Source organism: Alosa pseudoharengus, unplaced genomic scaffold (assembly GCF_046254945.1).
Source record: "Alosa pseudoharengus isolate Yale_2024_CS ecotype anadromous, Long Island Sound unplaced genomic scaffold, YU_APseudo_1.1 YU_APseudo_1.1_scf_14, whole genome shotgun sequence".
Classification (NCBI taxonomy): domain Eukaryota; kingdom Metazoa; phylum Chordata; class Actinopteri; order Clupeiformes; family Clupeidae; genus Alosa; species Alosa pseudoharengus.
In genome coordinates, this window is record NW_027468609.1 from 17,362,206 (window position 1) to 17,376,938 (window position 14,733).

General features: G+C 41.3%; 1 protein-coding gene across 3 annotated transcripts in view; it reads right to left on the reverse strand.

Moving 5' to 3' along the window:
* Positions 1-13,761: 13,761 nt before the first annotated feature.
* The window catches only part of mef2ca (myocyte enhancer factor 2ca), a 51,532-nt gene continuing 50,560 nt past the window's right edge, over positions 13,762-14,733 (reverse strand). For 2 of the 3 annotated variants that reach the window (XM_076283999.1, XM_076284000.1), the window contains one exon: positions 13,762-14,430. In XM_076283999.1, the coding sequence (XP_076140114.1) occupies positions 14,019-14,430 (412 nt within the window). In that variant the 3' untranslated portion in view covers positions 13,762-14,018. The remainder of the gene's footprint in view (positions 14,431-14,733) is intronic. The other variant, XM_076284001.1, reaches the window with a different exon arrangement.

Genomic DNA, 14,733 nt, shown 5'->3' on the forward strand with positions numbered 1-14,733 from the left:
ATGTGAGTCCGTCACTATGTGCATCCTCCTCTCTGTCTCTCTCTTTAGGCCAACACTATAGCTCATTCATTGGCCATAAAAATACCACATCCAATGTGGCTGTACCATTCAGCTGTACACTACCGTTTAGTCCGCTGTCAATACACACTATTATTGCATTAATCCATCGCCTTAATCCTACATTTTCTCTTATTTTATCTGCCATGGACACACACACACACACACCAGCACACGCACACACACATGCATGCACACATGCTCTCTCACACACACACACACACACACACACACACACACACACACACACACACAGACACACACAGCGTCATTAACGTTGATTACATTAATGCTTTAGAGTCGCGTCAGAGCCATAAGAAAGGAAAATGGTGTCCAGCATCACTGTAAGACATGGCATATACATGTATCATGTCATGTATACAACATGAGGGAACTGCCTCTCCTATTACAGTTCAACAGTACTGACATAGTCTCTCTGCCACAGTCTCTACAGAGTAGTACAGTGCAGTCAGTGCAGTCAGTGCAGCATTGCTATTTATTCAAGCTATTCACATGTCAGAATCTAAGATTTTAAATAATTTGTGCACATTGACCCTTCTGTTCTTATCTTGAAATAGGGCTAAAAGATATTCAAAGCCGTGCAGATTTACAATAAATCCAGTTAATTGTGATTATTCTGGTTTGTAAAATCCAACCAGGATAACATCATTCCCTGAGACCCTAACAGTAATATGTTACTGCAGTAATACAATATTTAATCGGATACACCTCAGGCTCTGTGCGTTAAGAAATTGCATGACGTTCTAGCCCATGAGTGAGATGATCTTACCACATCACATGCTATGATATAATTTCAGTGTCTTATTCCTTCATTGGCGCTGACAATGAGTCATCCTTTAAGCTTCTTGCCATTTTCAGAGACCATGGCCACTATGCATATTGCCACAAAAATAATCTTTTAGAAGGTGTCATGGTTGCAGACTAAGGGCACTTGACACAGTCAGTGGTAGGTTTAATTCAGGACCTTCCTCTTTAGATTGTAGAATAACTGTATATAGATTACGGAATATCTGTTCCACTGAACATTCTGTTTTTAGAACCACAAAGAATATGTTGGGATTGTTATCACATAAGCAAAACTGATGCAGCAGCAACTACAAGCAATGTTACACAGGCAGGGATACATAGGCACAGTACACATATGTATGTGTAGACATATAAGATCACTCTTTCTCTAGCAAAACAGCAATGGTTACACGTTAATCGGTTACACGTGAATCTTACAGTCTTCACCGTCTCCCTCACGTGGCTAATGAGTGGTCCATGCATAGACAGGCCCCCCAAAATGAACCAATCTCTCTGCACCCTCTTTCCCCCACATGGCTGTACACAGGCAATCACATGCCTCCGCATTGGGGGCCATCGCTAATGGCGCTAATGAGGAGATTGGTATGCATGTGGACGGGCAGTCTGTCAGCGATGGCATATGCAGGGCAGACCATGCGTGATGTGTGTATCAGCAGACATTTTGGGCTGGCCTTCCCCACTGCTGTGTCACAGCCATAAGATGGTGGCCCTGGTGCCACTGCTGCGGTGACACACTCCGTAATTAAGACAGCTCACACTGAAATGGTGCACCTCAGAATGCACAAGCCAACACACAACAAGCACTTTTAGTGCTCTGAAAATTCAGAGTCCTCACAAGGTCTGGTTTTATATAGTGAGATATCCTTTACAGAGAGACCTTCACTACAGTTCTATAGTGTATTGTCTTTATAAACAGGCTAAATATATAATTACCTTGATATCATATCCACTTAAACATAAAGGGATTGCTGTTGATGTAAATACTGTATGGGGGGGCTTATTTATTATTATTATTATTATTTATTTATTTATTTTTAAATACAGTTTAGTATGAGAAGTAAAACATCAATAGTGCTTTGCTTGTTGCAATGCCAGGATGTGGAGACACTGAATCCTCTCACTCTGCAACAAAGCCATTTGAACTTTGCAAGTCACAAATCTCATTTCTCATAGAAGTGCAGAATGTGTCAAATGGTAAATATTGGGAATATCTAGAGTAAAATCTGAATTAATATAAAAAATTCATTGGTAAAATGCATTGGTGCAGTTAGGCTATAACAGTCCTGGAGTCAGGTAAATGAAAGGAAGAGGTGAGAAAGATGATTAATTATAAAAATGCCTCAGTATATACCCATTCCAGTTTACTTAATTAAACAGCTAAGGGACACAAGGTAGGCCTAGCCTATCAAATCAAGCGAAATAGCCTACTGTGATGTACTGTGATGTAGGCCTACTGCTCTTAGGGCAAATGACTGAGCAATGGTCGTGGGTAGCCTATTTGTAGTTTGGTAAATGTGAATAAACCATGGGTGAGATCAAATACATCCGTATCACCATCAATCTGTACACTGTGCAGAGATTAGCAGTAAAGTCTTACCAGATAACTTATTTCTCTCAAGGAACCACTGAACCATAGAGGGCTGAAGTGGAGCTAATACATTATTTTTGACTGAACCCTATAACGGAAAAGAAACATGACGTTGCCTCTTCAGCTAGCTGCAGTCAGCTCGTCTCATATGTACACAACGACGCCAATCAGCGACAGAGCTTGTCACACACGACAGGTTTGCTAAGACGGGTGCATACACATCACAATCTACATACTGTATAAGGTTAATGATGGATAACTTTGCCCTCTTCCAAAGCACGAAGGTTTGGGCGGCAAGAACCATATTTTACATAGGCGCGCAATGGCTACTTATCTAAAACATGTCTTTTAAATGTTGAGTGACGTTCTCGTGTAGGCTATTGGATACATTTTAGCAATAGCCTGTAACCTGTTATGATAGCAAAGTATTCCTTTACTTATTATAATATGGCTATGTTTATATGTTAACAAAGTAGCCAATGTAGGCTAATCGTTTTCACATAACACACTGAAACATTCGCTATTGCTTTAACTTTAAAATAAGTCATCTAACTGTGTGAGGTCTGTGGCCTGTCAAATCAATCACCAAAACATACTTGAACTGATGCCATTGGCCACGGCCCAGTTTCCCGATAACGACGGAGACAAGCTCTTAAAGGAGAAGTTCGGTGTGAAATTGACCTTAGCTGTACTGAAAGATGTTGCCGAGTACTTACATGTGTCCAGTAGGCACCTTCGCTCACCCCCTAGCATTCCGAATTACGCCGTTTTAGCCAAGTAGCTGTGGGGGGCATAGCGTAGCCTATGCAGCTAAATCGCTATTTTTACACAATTAAAAAGGTTCCAAGACCCTCAGAAGTCTACCAATGCAGTGTGGAGTTACTTGGAACCTTTTTAATGGTGTAAAAATAGCGATTTAGTTGCATAGGCTACGCTATGCCCCCACAGCTACTCGGCTAAAAATGGCGTAATTTGGAATGCTAGGGGGTGAGAGAAGGTGCCTATTGGACACATGTGAGTACTCGGCAACATCTTTCAGTACAGCTAAGGTCAATTTCACACCGAACTTCTCCTTTAAGAGGGTTTTCTACGATTCATCTTACGATCGTTCGTTTGGTTTTTCCGACTGTTTCCCGAACATGCTCGTAGCGTGAACGCGCGTGCACTGCTCTTAAGACGCTCTTAAGGGGAGCTGTCCACGTTAATAGTTCTGAAATATCCTCTGATTTGATGGTGATGTCAGGTGACTGCACGTCACAGCTATAGGCCTATCGTTTAAGCTTCGGATCTACACATTAATTCACATCAATACGAAAATAGAAACACTTTGACATCTGCATGTAAGCATCCCAAGTAGGTTATATACCACACACAGACATAAATAATTGTAATTATTTAAGATTAGATAGTTGCACCATGCAATAGGCTACTTTTTCGCTGTGTCACTTAAGAACACGTTTGAAGATAAGAAAGAAGTCGACTAAAGTGAGGAAATGTGTTGGCTTAGATTTTGATGCAGTAGGCCTACAGACTAAACCACATGTTCCTTTCTCTGCTTGTAGGCCTAATAAAATATAGCCCTCACTTAGCAAAGATAATGGCAAACTATTCTGGCAACGTCTCGTTTCATAACTTGATTGCATTTTTGTCCGCTTTTCATCACATTATTATGACCATTACATGTAGGCTATGCTGTTTTGCACGCTAAAATCTAATTCATCACAGGTAAACACAATAAAGAATGGGAACGTAAATTGGATTATGTATTCTAAGTTGTAATTCCTCTGTATGTCCTGTTGGTGACCTCAGTGAGAAGTACTGTTAAGACGCTCTTAGCCGGTAACGACAACTCTGGAGCACTCGTAGATCTACGAGTGTTTTCACGACGCTCTTAAGCTACGATGGTTTCGGGAAACAGTCGGCAAATGTTAAGACGTTCGTAAGAGGGACTTTACGACGCTCTTAGGCTTAAGATGCTTTCGGGGAACTGGGCCCACATCTAGGTGCTTAAATGTTCTACGCAAATCGACCTAGTCTACTTAACAAAATCAAAATCTAAACGAAAACGTCTGAGGCTCAATTGATTAAGCTTCAAGTGCAAACACACACACAGTTGGTGAGTCGGTGGTATGACCCAATCTTCCGGGGGCACTGGCAAGAAACTCCACAATCTCTTGAAAGAAAGGCTGAAGAATGCTAATAAACTCATTGACTTGCGTACTTGCGAGGTTTCCCTGACAACCACCTAACCTGTAGTGAAAGCAAAAGAGTGACCTCCCGCGACACTGGTCAGCCGGGGGTCAAAGTGTAAAGAGCCTTTACGAAGGTTTTGGCACGTGTCTCATGGTCAAGTCCGGTCAAGTCCAGCGTCATGATAGACCTCCACATCTAGGTCAGGCCTACCTTTGCATTTTAAATAATTTCATTTTAATCAATCACCAACAAAAACATACTTTATTAAATCAGTTAAACTCTGTTGGCATCAAATACACAAGAATGTGTGCATGCTTGTGTGTATGTGTGTGTGTGTGTGTGTGTGTGTTTGCGTTTAGTTCTTGAGTCTTGGCTCCTGTTAAAAACGTTTGCTCGTTTTTTCCCTTGGACAGTGTTTCACATTCATGTCGTATACACACTTAGCCGCTATCCATTCATACTGTTGCCTCTCCATCTCTGGCGCTGATGGGAAACGTGCCCACCCTCCACAGAGATGCAGATGAGTCGGGTGCACTTGCGGGTCTTTCATGACCTGGGTCGCCCCCCTCCTCCCCCGACCCCCCAGTACTGTCTGTCATATTCGTGGGAATCGGAGTCTCCAGACGTTCACATCTTTTGCCGTCAGTTTAACTGAATCAATTAAGCAAGGACAACACTCTCTCCAGACCGGGTATTCATTATTTTTTCCACCCTAATTATTTGTCTTCTGATTAGACATACAAAGATGTCTGCTCTACAGACAATATGCATTAGCCCATTCATTTTAAGAAATCAAATAATTTAAAAGACTTCACGTGAAAATAACAACTTTGTAATATATACCGGTAGGCTAATTATCTAGTATTTCTCTCCCTCACCCCCCCATCACTTTATCTTTCTCTCACTCTCTCTCTGTTTGTTTGTTTGTTTGTTTGTGTGTGTGTGTGTGTGTGTGTGTGTGAGAGAGAGAGAGAGAGAGAAAGATAGATAGATAGATAGATAGGTGCTCTATTAAATTGAGAAAGTAATGATTGGACAAGTTTTTTTTTAATACAGCGTCGAATTCTACAATTCTGCACGTTACAGCTGTGTGTTCTGATGTATCTTATGTGCTGGGTCCTCGATGATTCTGGAAGTAGTTCTTACTTTCGGTTATCTAGCTTTATGACGGTCATCACACTCATACAGCTAGATAACCAAAGATAATAACAAACTTCCTATTCAGCATCACTGTGCCCCCGACCCTCCTCTTAATCTCCCTGTCCCGCATTTAATCTCGTTGTGAATTCGTCCTCTTCCATTCCATTTCGAGTTTGAATGAAATATGTGAACCTCGCTGCAGCTGGGACTTAATTTTTCTAGTTGCAAAGCACACGACTTTTTTGCCTTACTATTTGCATTGTTCATAATAACACATTGCCTATAGTTGCACACATGGTATTGTTACAAGAAATAAGTCGACGTACAAGCCAATGTCCTTTGTTGTGCAAATGAATTAATAATTGCGATTTACTGTATAGCTTTCTCTCAGCTCTCTCCTGTGAAGTACGCACGGTATCCTGCGTATCCAGCCAAGTGAATATTGGTTACGTAGAACGAACCGCACACCTCGGGGGCAACGAAGACATCAACATAGCGCAACAGCCGCTCATTACGAACGTAGGCTACTCCGTTTGATTATGCGCTCCAGATCTCGTAGCGTTCCGAGCTGTAGTGAATGAATCCAACCCGAGAGTGCGAGGGCGACACGGTCGTTGCAAGATGCTGAGTCCAAGAGCGGAGCAATAGAAGATGTCGCCCCTACGTTTTAGTGCTCCATGTTGTCTCCGAATAAAAAACCGAGTTTTTTTTCATAGGATAGTCGAATGACTTCCTCCACAGCCAGATTTAACAGAGCGCGACTGAGGTCAAAGGTCTAGATATTTCAACAATCACGTCGGCAGGATTCACAAAGATCACACATGCGTGTTGTGCAATAGCCATGCGCACCAGCTAAAGCTCCAACCGCTATTCCGCCGGCACAGACATATTTTTTTTCTCCTTATTTTTTTCTTTCTCGCATGATGCTATTTTGGGCTCAAGGCTCTTAATCCCATCTGTAATCCACAACTATTGGTCACTTAGCACGGAGGCTTTCGCAAGTGCTGTTGGAGGCATGTGTTTTCCTCCTTCATGAGGACGGATGGGTAGCTCGCGCCTCGGCCTGTGCTAGTGCATTTGGCGCATCAGGGCGTCTAACTTTTCTGTTGCGAATGAATTGCAACAGGGGACCAAGAGCATCCTGATATCGCACATCACTCACTGTCCGACGTGGACAATCCAAATAGTCCTAATAAATATCACCACCAATGTTGTTGCTTCAAACAGCCCCGAATACACGACTTCACCGGCCACATGTACTCTATATTTATTTGAAATTACAGAACAGAACTTTGCAAAGCCACAATCCCCGCTTATTAAATAATGCAGTATACATTGTAGTGCACAGTGTACATCCAATCTCAATGTAACGTTATCAACGAATCCAAACTGACACTGTAGCCTAATTTATTGATTGGACGGCTCACATTTACTGACGGTACGGATGAATTGCCTCTATAAGCCATGAAGAAAAATTTAGCACACACGTTTGACAGATAGAACAAGAACAAAAAATGACTCTAGCATCAAACAAGCAAAAGAACTCGACTACAATTGACATTTGATAGGCTACAACATACGCGTAAGCGTTGACCAGATGTGATCACATTTTCTAATGTAAAACATGTGATGAAGTTCAATTACTTTGTCACAAAAAGTTATGAACTGTTTCACATTTAAAACAGAATCTATATTCTCAATAATGTTTGACCCGAGAGAACAAAAAAATTTGTGACGTCATGATGACTGTGGTTATGGCAGGTGTTCTTTCCATACCATGATTTTTACGCACCAATGAAAGGAAATAAACCATTGTTTTGGTTTCTTTAGAAATAATGATATGTGGATGCTGGAGATCTATTTTCAAATTTTCTGATTTAAAACAATTCTTATATACAAATTCTGACATTGTTCATCACATGGCTCATTATGAGTAGCCTGGGCTACATTACGAATGTTGCTAGTGTACTAAAAGTACATTGCAACATTTATATTTTTAATTCAATAATTGTGTGTTCTAGTCACCTCTTAACGGTAAAACATCAAGCAATGTGAAGCATTAAATAGAAGTAAGGTTGATTTGATTATTTTCATTGTAGTCTAATTGTCCAATTGGCTTGAGCTATTAATTGTACTGTTAACACCAGCACTACTGACGTTGGCTGAATTTAAGTAATTTCTGTTTAACGCCTGTACCAGTTGTAGAACGCAGCAAAGCGCAACAACAGCAAACATATACATCACTTACCTGTGTAGCTGATCAACCTGCGTTTTCAAGTCATTCCACCAGATGTGAAGATGTGAGGACAGGTCTACAAGTCAGTTGTGAAATGATTGTAGGGTCCATCTGAATTGAGATCATCCGTTGTTTCTCCATATTGTTGTAATTACAGCTTTATGAGCCATTGTTGGCGTGTGTGTGTTCCTAATCCCACCCCAAATGGGAGCGTATTCCATAGCGCGTGCAGATGACTGCTGGAAGAGAAAGCGCGAGGACAGGAGGGGACGCACTTCTCGAGCTCAAATGAAAAAAAGTGAAGTGTTGCGCTCGCTCCGCAAGTTTTGTGCGTGGGAAAGGGGGGCGGGGGGCAGCAGTCGGGTCCATCCCTCTTGGTTATGAAGAACGTGCGGTGAAATTTAAACCACTTCCTCACTTCTTTTGATGGCGAGAAACTGTGTCATTGTTGTCACCATGGACTTTCCTATCCGCCCATATACTGTTGGTCTATGATGCGCTGATAGAGAGAAAAAATTGGGAATTTAGGTCATGCAGACAATCCCACTGAACGGATGGAATCAATGTATGTTTCTGAAAGAGAAATTCGTACTAATGGCTGTTCTAATATTGCCAGTCTTTTTGGAGAAGCCATTTTCTCAGAAATGAATATATAATTGCAGGCCTATATTAAACCTTAGGCCCAGCCTAATTCATCTACACTGTGATTTGATTTTAAAATAGATAATTATTTGATAATAGCCCACACGATAACTACACCTCAGTTTTAAACGTGTAGATTTGTGCGTCAGACTCCGTTGCTTTCAGGATTATCATGAGCATTTAACGAGGTCACGTTCAATGACGTAGTGAAGCATAATGTGGCTACGTGCGGCCATATTTAAATTCATCAAATAAATTAGTGGATCACAACATGCAAATCTTACAACAACCACAGCGGCTCATTTAGACGGATCAATATAGCCTTTTTTTCTTTTCTATTCTATTTAAATGGACATATCTTGGACATCAAATTGTTTGGCTCTATAATTGACTATTGGCCTATTTCGCTATAATTATTGCGTGTTGTGGATTACAGCCGTCTTCAACGCGATGTAGTCTACGATGTAGAGAAAAAAAGAGGGTCCGAGATAGACTTGTGTCTGGGATTTTGTATTATAATGAGATGCCCGAAGCCCTGGCTTGGTTACGCGCTGTCTGCCCGTCAGGCCCATTGTGTAAGGCAGACATAAATGTTGATGAATAAGTTGATCGTTAACATATAGTTTAAAGGGTAAGTTTATTCTATTTGTTCATAGATCTGTTTCCTGGATGAATGCATTCAATTATTGTACGACAAAATGTATGTTCGCAGCGGATAGAATATTGTACTGCTATTTTATATATCTAATTTCTGTCACAACAAAACGCCTCTGCAATGTAGGTTTATGATATTTCAAATGTAGGCAATTTCTCTGATGTCTGTGATAACAAACAAATAAAGCCATCCACACCCTTGTAGTTGTCATGCCACACATGCGACATTTTCCCCCCTGATAAAATACTGTAGCCGAGTTCGTACACTGACACTGTTCAGTTTGACCTTCATCTGCTAGCTGAGCAAAGGGAATGTGTAGCCTATAGGTGGGAATGGAAACACATTTAAAACAGATTTCTGATTTCTTCTCAATTTGGAGGAAAAAATGAATGGTGGTAATCCAAATGATGGTATTTTGACTGATGGTGACTGGTGGAAAGACATTTTTTTTTTCGAAAACAAGTTTCCGAATGCATGTAAAACACATTTACAGGCTACTGAACTAATTCACACAAGTAAATCATTTTGTTTGTTTGTGTGTTTGTGTGTGTGTGTGTGTGTGTGTGTGGGGGGGGGGGGGGGGGGGGGGGGGGTTATAGAAGGATTCCTTTAGACTTTCTGGCACAAGCAACACACTGAATGCAGGTGTGCAGAGGCTACAGTCTATACTCATGGGACTCATAACTACAGGCTATTCATGTGACATCCCAAAACGGTTATATCTTTTTATAATTTCAATAAACTATTTGCAGTATAACTTTCAATCATTTAGGCTATGTAATATCTATGTTTTTTTTCTATCGCAGCGCAGAATTTAATTTTGTTTTTAACCAGTCTCTCCTTGCATGTGAATTTAAACCGGTTTAGACTAGTAGGCCTATCTCCATATGATGTGATTCTTTGAAGGCAATAGAATCAGCGTTATCCGTATTTCTGTAACCTATTTGGCGACACCTCATGGCCAGACGCGTTAAAGTCAACGTCTTTTGGAAAAGGCACTGCAGAATTCTCAGATTTTTTGGGGGGGAACGTCACTTTATGGTATTTTAAAGTGTCGCCCAATTAGGACAGTCTAATTATTTAAATTCGTATATTTGAACGCAACGTCATGGTCAGGAATAAAGGCTCACGCAAACTCAAGGAAGGTAGAGATTTATAGGATAATTTCTGAAGAACATTTTCACTAATACATAGCCTACTATCGATTACCCTGGTACCGGCGCTTTGAACATATCCTAAAAAACAGTTATTAAAAGGTTGGTTTGTTAATCTGGGTCTATAGGCCTAGGGCTAAATGGACACAGTCCGGCAATATTTAAAAGTTACAAGATAGGCTACAAGAAAACAAATTTAAGTCGAATAAAAAAACAGACTTCTTGAGAATTAATTCATTTTCATACCATTTTATATCTCACTATTCAGATTTAAATATTATTAGTTGTCTCAGCTGTGGTGGAGAAAGAGGGCATTAATGAAGGCTGGATTCACTTTTGGTATGATGATATACACTTACAGTAAGGGTTGGCTATTTAAATCTGAAAAAGGTGAACGTCAATTACAGATAACTTTCATGCAGACATGGATCAGTAGGCGAATTAAAATTCGGTGCCCAGCGAAAGAAAGAAACACACACGCACGCACACACGCACGCACGCACACACACACACACACACACACACACACACACACACACACACACTCACCATACAAAATAAGCACAAATGCAAAAATTACGCATAGACACTTTGCAAGAGAGCCAGTAACTTTACTGAAATTTCTTTAGAATACAAATGCCAGTTCCTCGTTCACTGTTCGGTTGGGTTTACAATCTGAGGGGGAACACACAGACATTGTGATGGTTTTGAGTATAAACATCTTGTCTTCAAGGGGCGACAAAGTCCAGCTTATGCCGCTGTGGGCCTCTTAACGCCAAAATATTTACTTCAAACCTCCCCGCTTCAGGATAATCATACAACCTGTGTATTCTGCGTGTACAGTGAGTGCGTTTTCACAAGAAGAACAAAGGTGTGTATCCATGATCATCTGACAAATGAGTTCTGCTTTTGCTCTAAACACACACATACTGTAGCCTACACACCAAATCAATTAACACAATAAAGTAAAACCGTTGGGATACATTTCATTTTAGATAGCTAACTCAAGGGAGGAGATGCGTCTCGTTTGAGAAATTACCCTGTAGTATCATAACAAGCCCCAAACGATGGATTTTGGTTGAATGGGAGCACTACATAGGATAGGCTCCTTACATGTAAATAAAAAAGAAAATCAGTGGCCAATGGCCGGCCAATTTATTTCACAAACAGTAACTAGAAAGCTTGACCTAAAGCCCGATCCAAAATGGATAACCCTATGGCTTCCGACTCCACTTGCTTTGGTTTGGTTTCAGTAAAATCAGTGCCCGCTGTGTTAAACCAATAAATCATGTTTAATTGTTCTGAAATAAAAAAAAGATATTTTATTAAAATAGTACACGGGCTCTGCCCTTCACGCCACAACACACGTAGATCGTGTTTAAAATATCAGCCTGATATAGACGATGACTTTCAAAGTCAGATTGCGCGTTATTTTAAAGAGCCGTTGCACTTTTACAGATAGGCTGAACCAGCTAGGAAACGTGAGCAGAAGAGAGGTAACAGTCTTGTTGATGTCTCCTATTTTATACTAATGAACCAGCCATGGACTATGCGGTAGAGTAGACTACTAATGTCACCTTTCACCCCATATAACCCACCAGGGGTTTGTGATCAATTTATCACCACCGCCAAAGATGCGCCAGAGGTTTGGGTTCGAAGTAACTTTTATAACCAAAACAACTAGAGTTTATGGGGACATGGCGTGATGATTTTAAAATAAAACTTTCGACGAATCCGGAATAATCAACAAAAATGCCCTAGGCCTACTTTCGTTTCTACCAAAACCATTTGTTTATCTCTTCCAAGTAGAACATAGGCTACTCATCGGATACATTTAGCGTGCAATTACTATGCACAACTCCAGCCACTGACTGACAACCAATTAATCTTTATGAATTTGAATATTTGGTTTTGCAAAGGGATAAAAGAAAAAAATATCTGTGACAGCACAAGATAAGGCACTGTACATCTACTATATTAGAAGGGTATACTTATGCGGACTGCAGCCTATTTCAACATCGCAGCGGAGCAATCCTTCCCAGGCTAGAGCAATCCAGCACGACCTAATGTTATAGGGTTTATAGCTTCACAGACGCACGACCCCGTGAAAACGTGATTGACAGCAAATGGGTGGGTTTGTTCAAGTTCACAAACAAATGGCAAATTCATTTAAAAACCTTTATTGATAACAAGTAGCCTAACATTCCTGTACTCCTACAGAATTACCTTCCATATTTTTAACTTTAAAAATTCTTCATAAAAACTTTTTTTGTAATAATTATCAAGTAATATATTTAAAAGAACAACAATGAAAAAACTCAATAGATAATCTGGTTTCTGGCTGTGATAGTATGGCTTTCAAAAGGGGCGGGCCCATATTGCTATACCTAAATGGGCTTGTTCAGTATTGGCAAAGCTTAACTACATTCTGGCTCACATAGTCAACAGCTAGCAACAAAATGCTCTGCATTTTTACGAAAATATAAGCTTCAATGTATAGTAGATCCTTTTTTCCACCGGGGATTTTGTTACATAAACACACCTGGCCCAAAAGTAGGCTACTTTTTCCTCAATCTAAATATGGACAAACATATACAACTGTTAAATGTTATTATTTTTTTTCTTAATTTACCTTACTTTTTAAAATCATATAGCTCTTTCCTGAAGTAAAACAGTTGCCCTGGGTTGCGAGGATGTATTTCCCAAAAGCTGCATCATACAGTAACCCTCTCTCTTTCTCTCCATCTATTTTCTCTGTCTTTTTTTAGTAAATAAATCTGCAAATCCTGGCAGGTTTGACCCTTTCCCGCACCCTCTATTTACATAAATACGTTGAACCTGCAACACAACAATGTTTATGGTAACATATACTGTATGTGGGTTAGTTTGCGCTGGCGAGGCCATTGCCAGAGTCTGGCCTGACTGTGGGGACGTTGCCCATCAGCCGAGTCGCTGCCTCATCTTCACACGCTTTTCAAAAATACTTTAATTATGCCATATATTACTGCACTACAAAGTAGCTTTACCAAACAGAGTACCAGACTTCTTTTCTTATCTCTCTCTTCTTTTCCAAAAGCGTATAACTTGTGTACATACACAAGTGCACATACATCGTATAGGTATGTGCGTGAACAATATATACTTTTTTTTTTGTTTTGTCATTTGTTTTCCCCACACACGGCACAAGCAATGCATGCCACCCCCCCCCCACATCCCCCCTTCCAGCCCTGGCAACCCCCCCCCCCTTCAAAACCTTCTTTCCCGCCCTGCAACATATATATCACTTTAATACACAATAGCACTCGCACTCTGCAGAGAAAAATAATAATATTAATAATAATAATAATAATAATAATAATAATACTAAAGTTACATTTCAGATATGAAGCCCTCCCTGAGGAGATTGGTAGGGGTGGGGTATGAGGAACTTGGGATCTTTGGGGGAGGGGGGATGGGATTTAGGATTTGGGGAGGGGAGTGGTAGGATTCTTGCGAAAGTGGCAGTGGCAATCGTTGGCGTGGCAATCAGGAGGCCCATCCCTCGGACAGGCGCACGCGTTTGACGGACGGGCTCTCGTGTTCCTCCTGCGGGGGCCGCAGCGCCCCCAGTGGCGAGTGGAAGTCGCTGCGCTGCTGCTCTTCGCGGTCGCTGCCCTCGTACGAGCTGCCACAGCTGCTCAGGCTGTCGCCCGGGGAACGGCCCGCCTCCTGGCGCCCCGCGGCATGCTGGGATTGGGCCTGGTGGTGATTGGGCTGCTGCTGCTGCTGCTGCTGCTGCTGCTGGGGGGGAGGGAGCTGCTGTGCGCTGCCGTAGCCCCCTTGCTGATGCCCCACTCGGTCTCTAGGAGGAGAAACAGGTTCGGACTTGATGTGCAGGCTCTGGGCAGAGGGCAGGGACAGGTTTGAGCTCGGACATAAGTGAGTACTAGTGCAATTTCTGTGGAGGGAAAGGAAAAGCGCTGGTTAAAACAGAGGAGGAGGTGGATGCTGGGGTGCAAGGTCTTACAGTAGGCATGCACACACACTCCCAAGTTCAGAAATCATAGCTGTGTAACATGAATATTATAGGAAAGGATAGAATCATTCAAAGGAAAGAGGAATCCAGCCTTGGCTATCTATAGCCTTCTTTCATTCCGGTATTTAACTCTTTGATTACACATTTAAACAGCTGGAGCAGATAAATAAAAGCCTCCGTTTCACCAAGAGGGAAGAACACAGAGCGGGGATCTCAAGGAGTGAG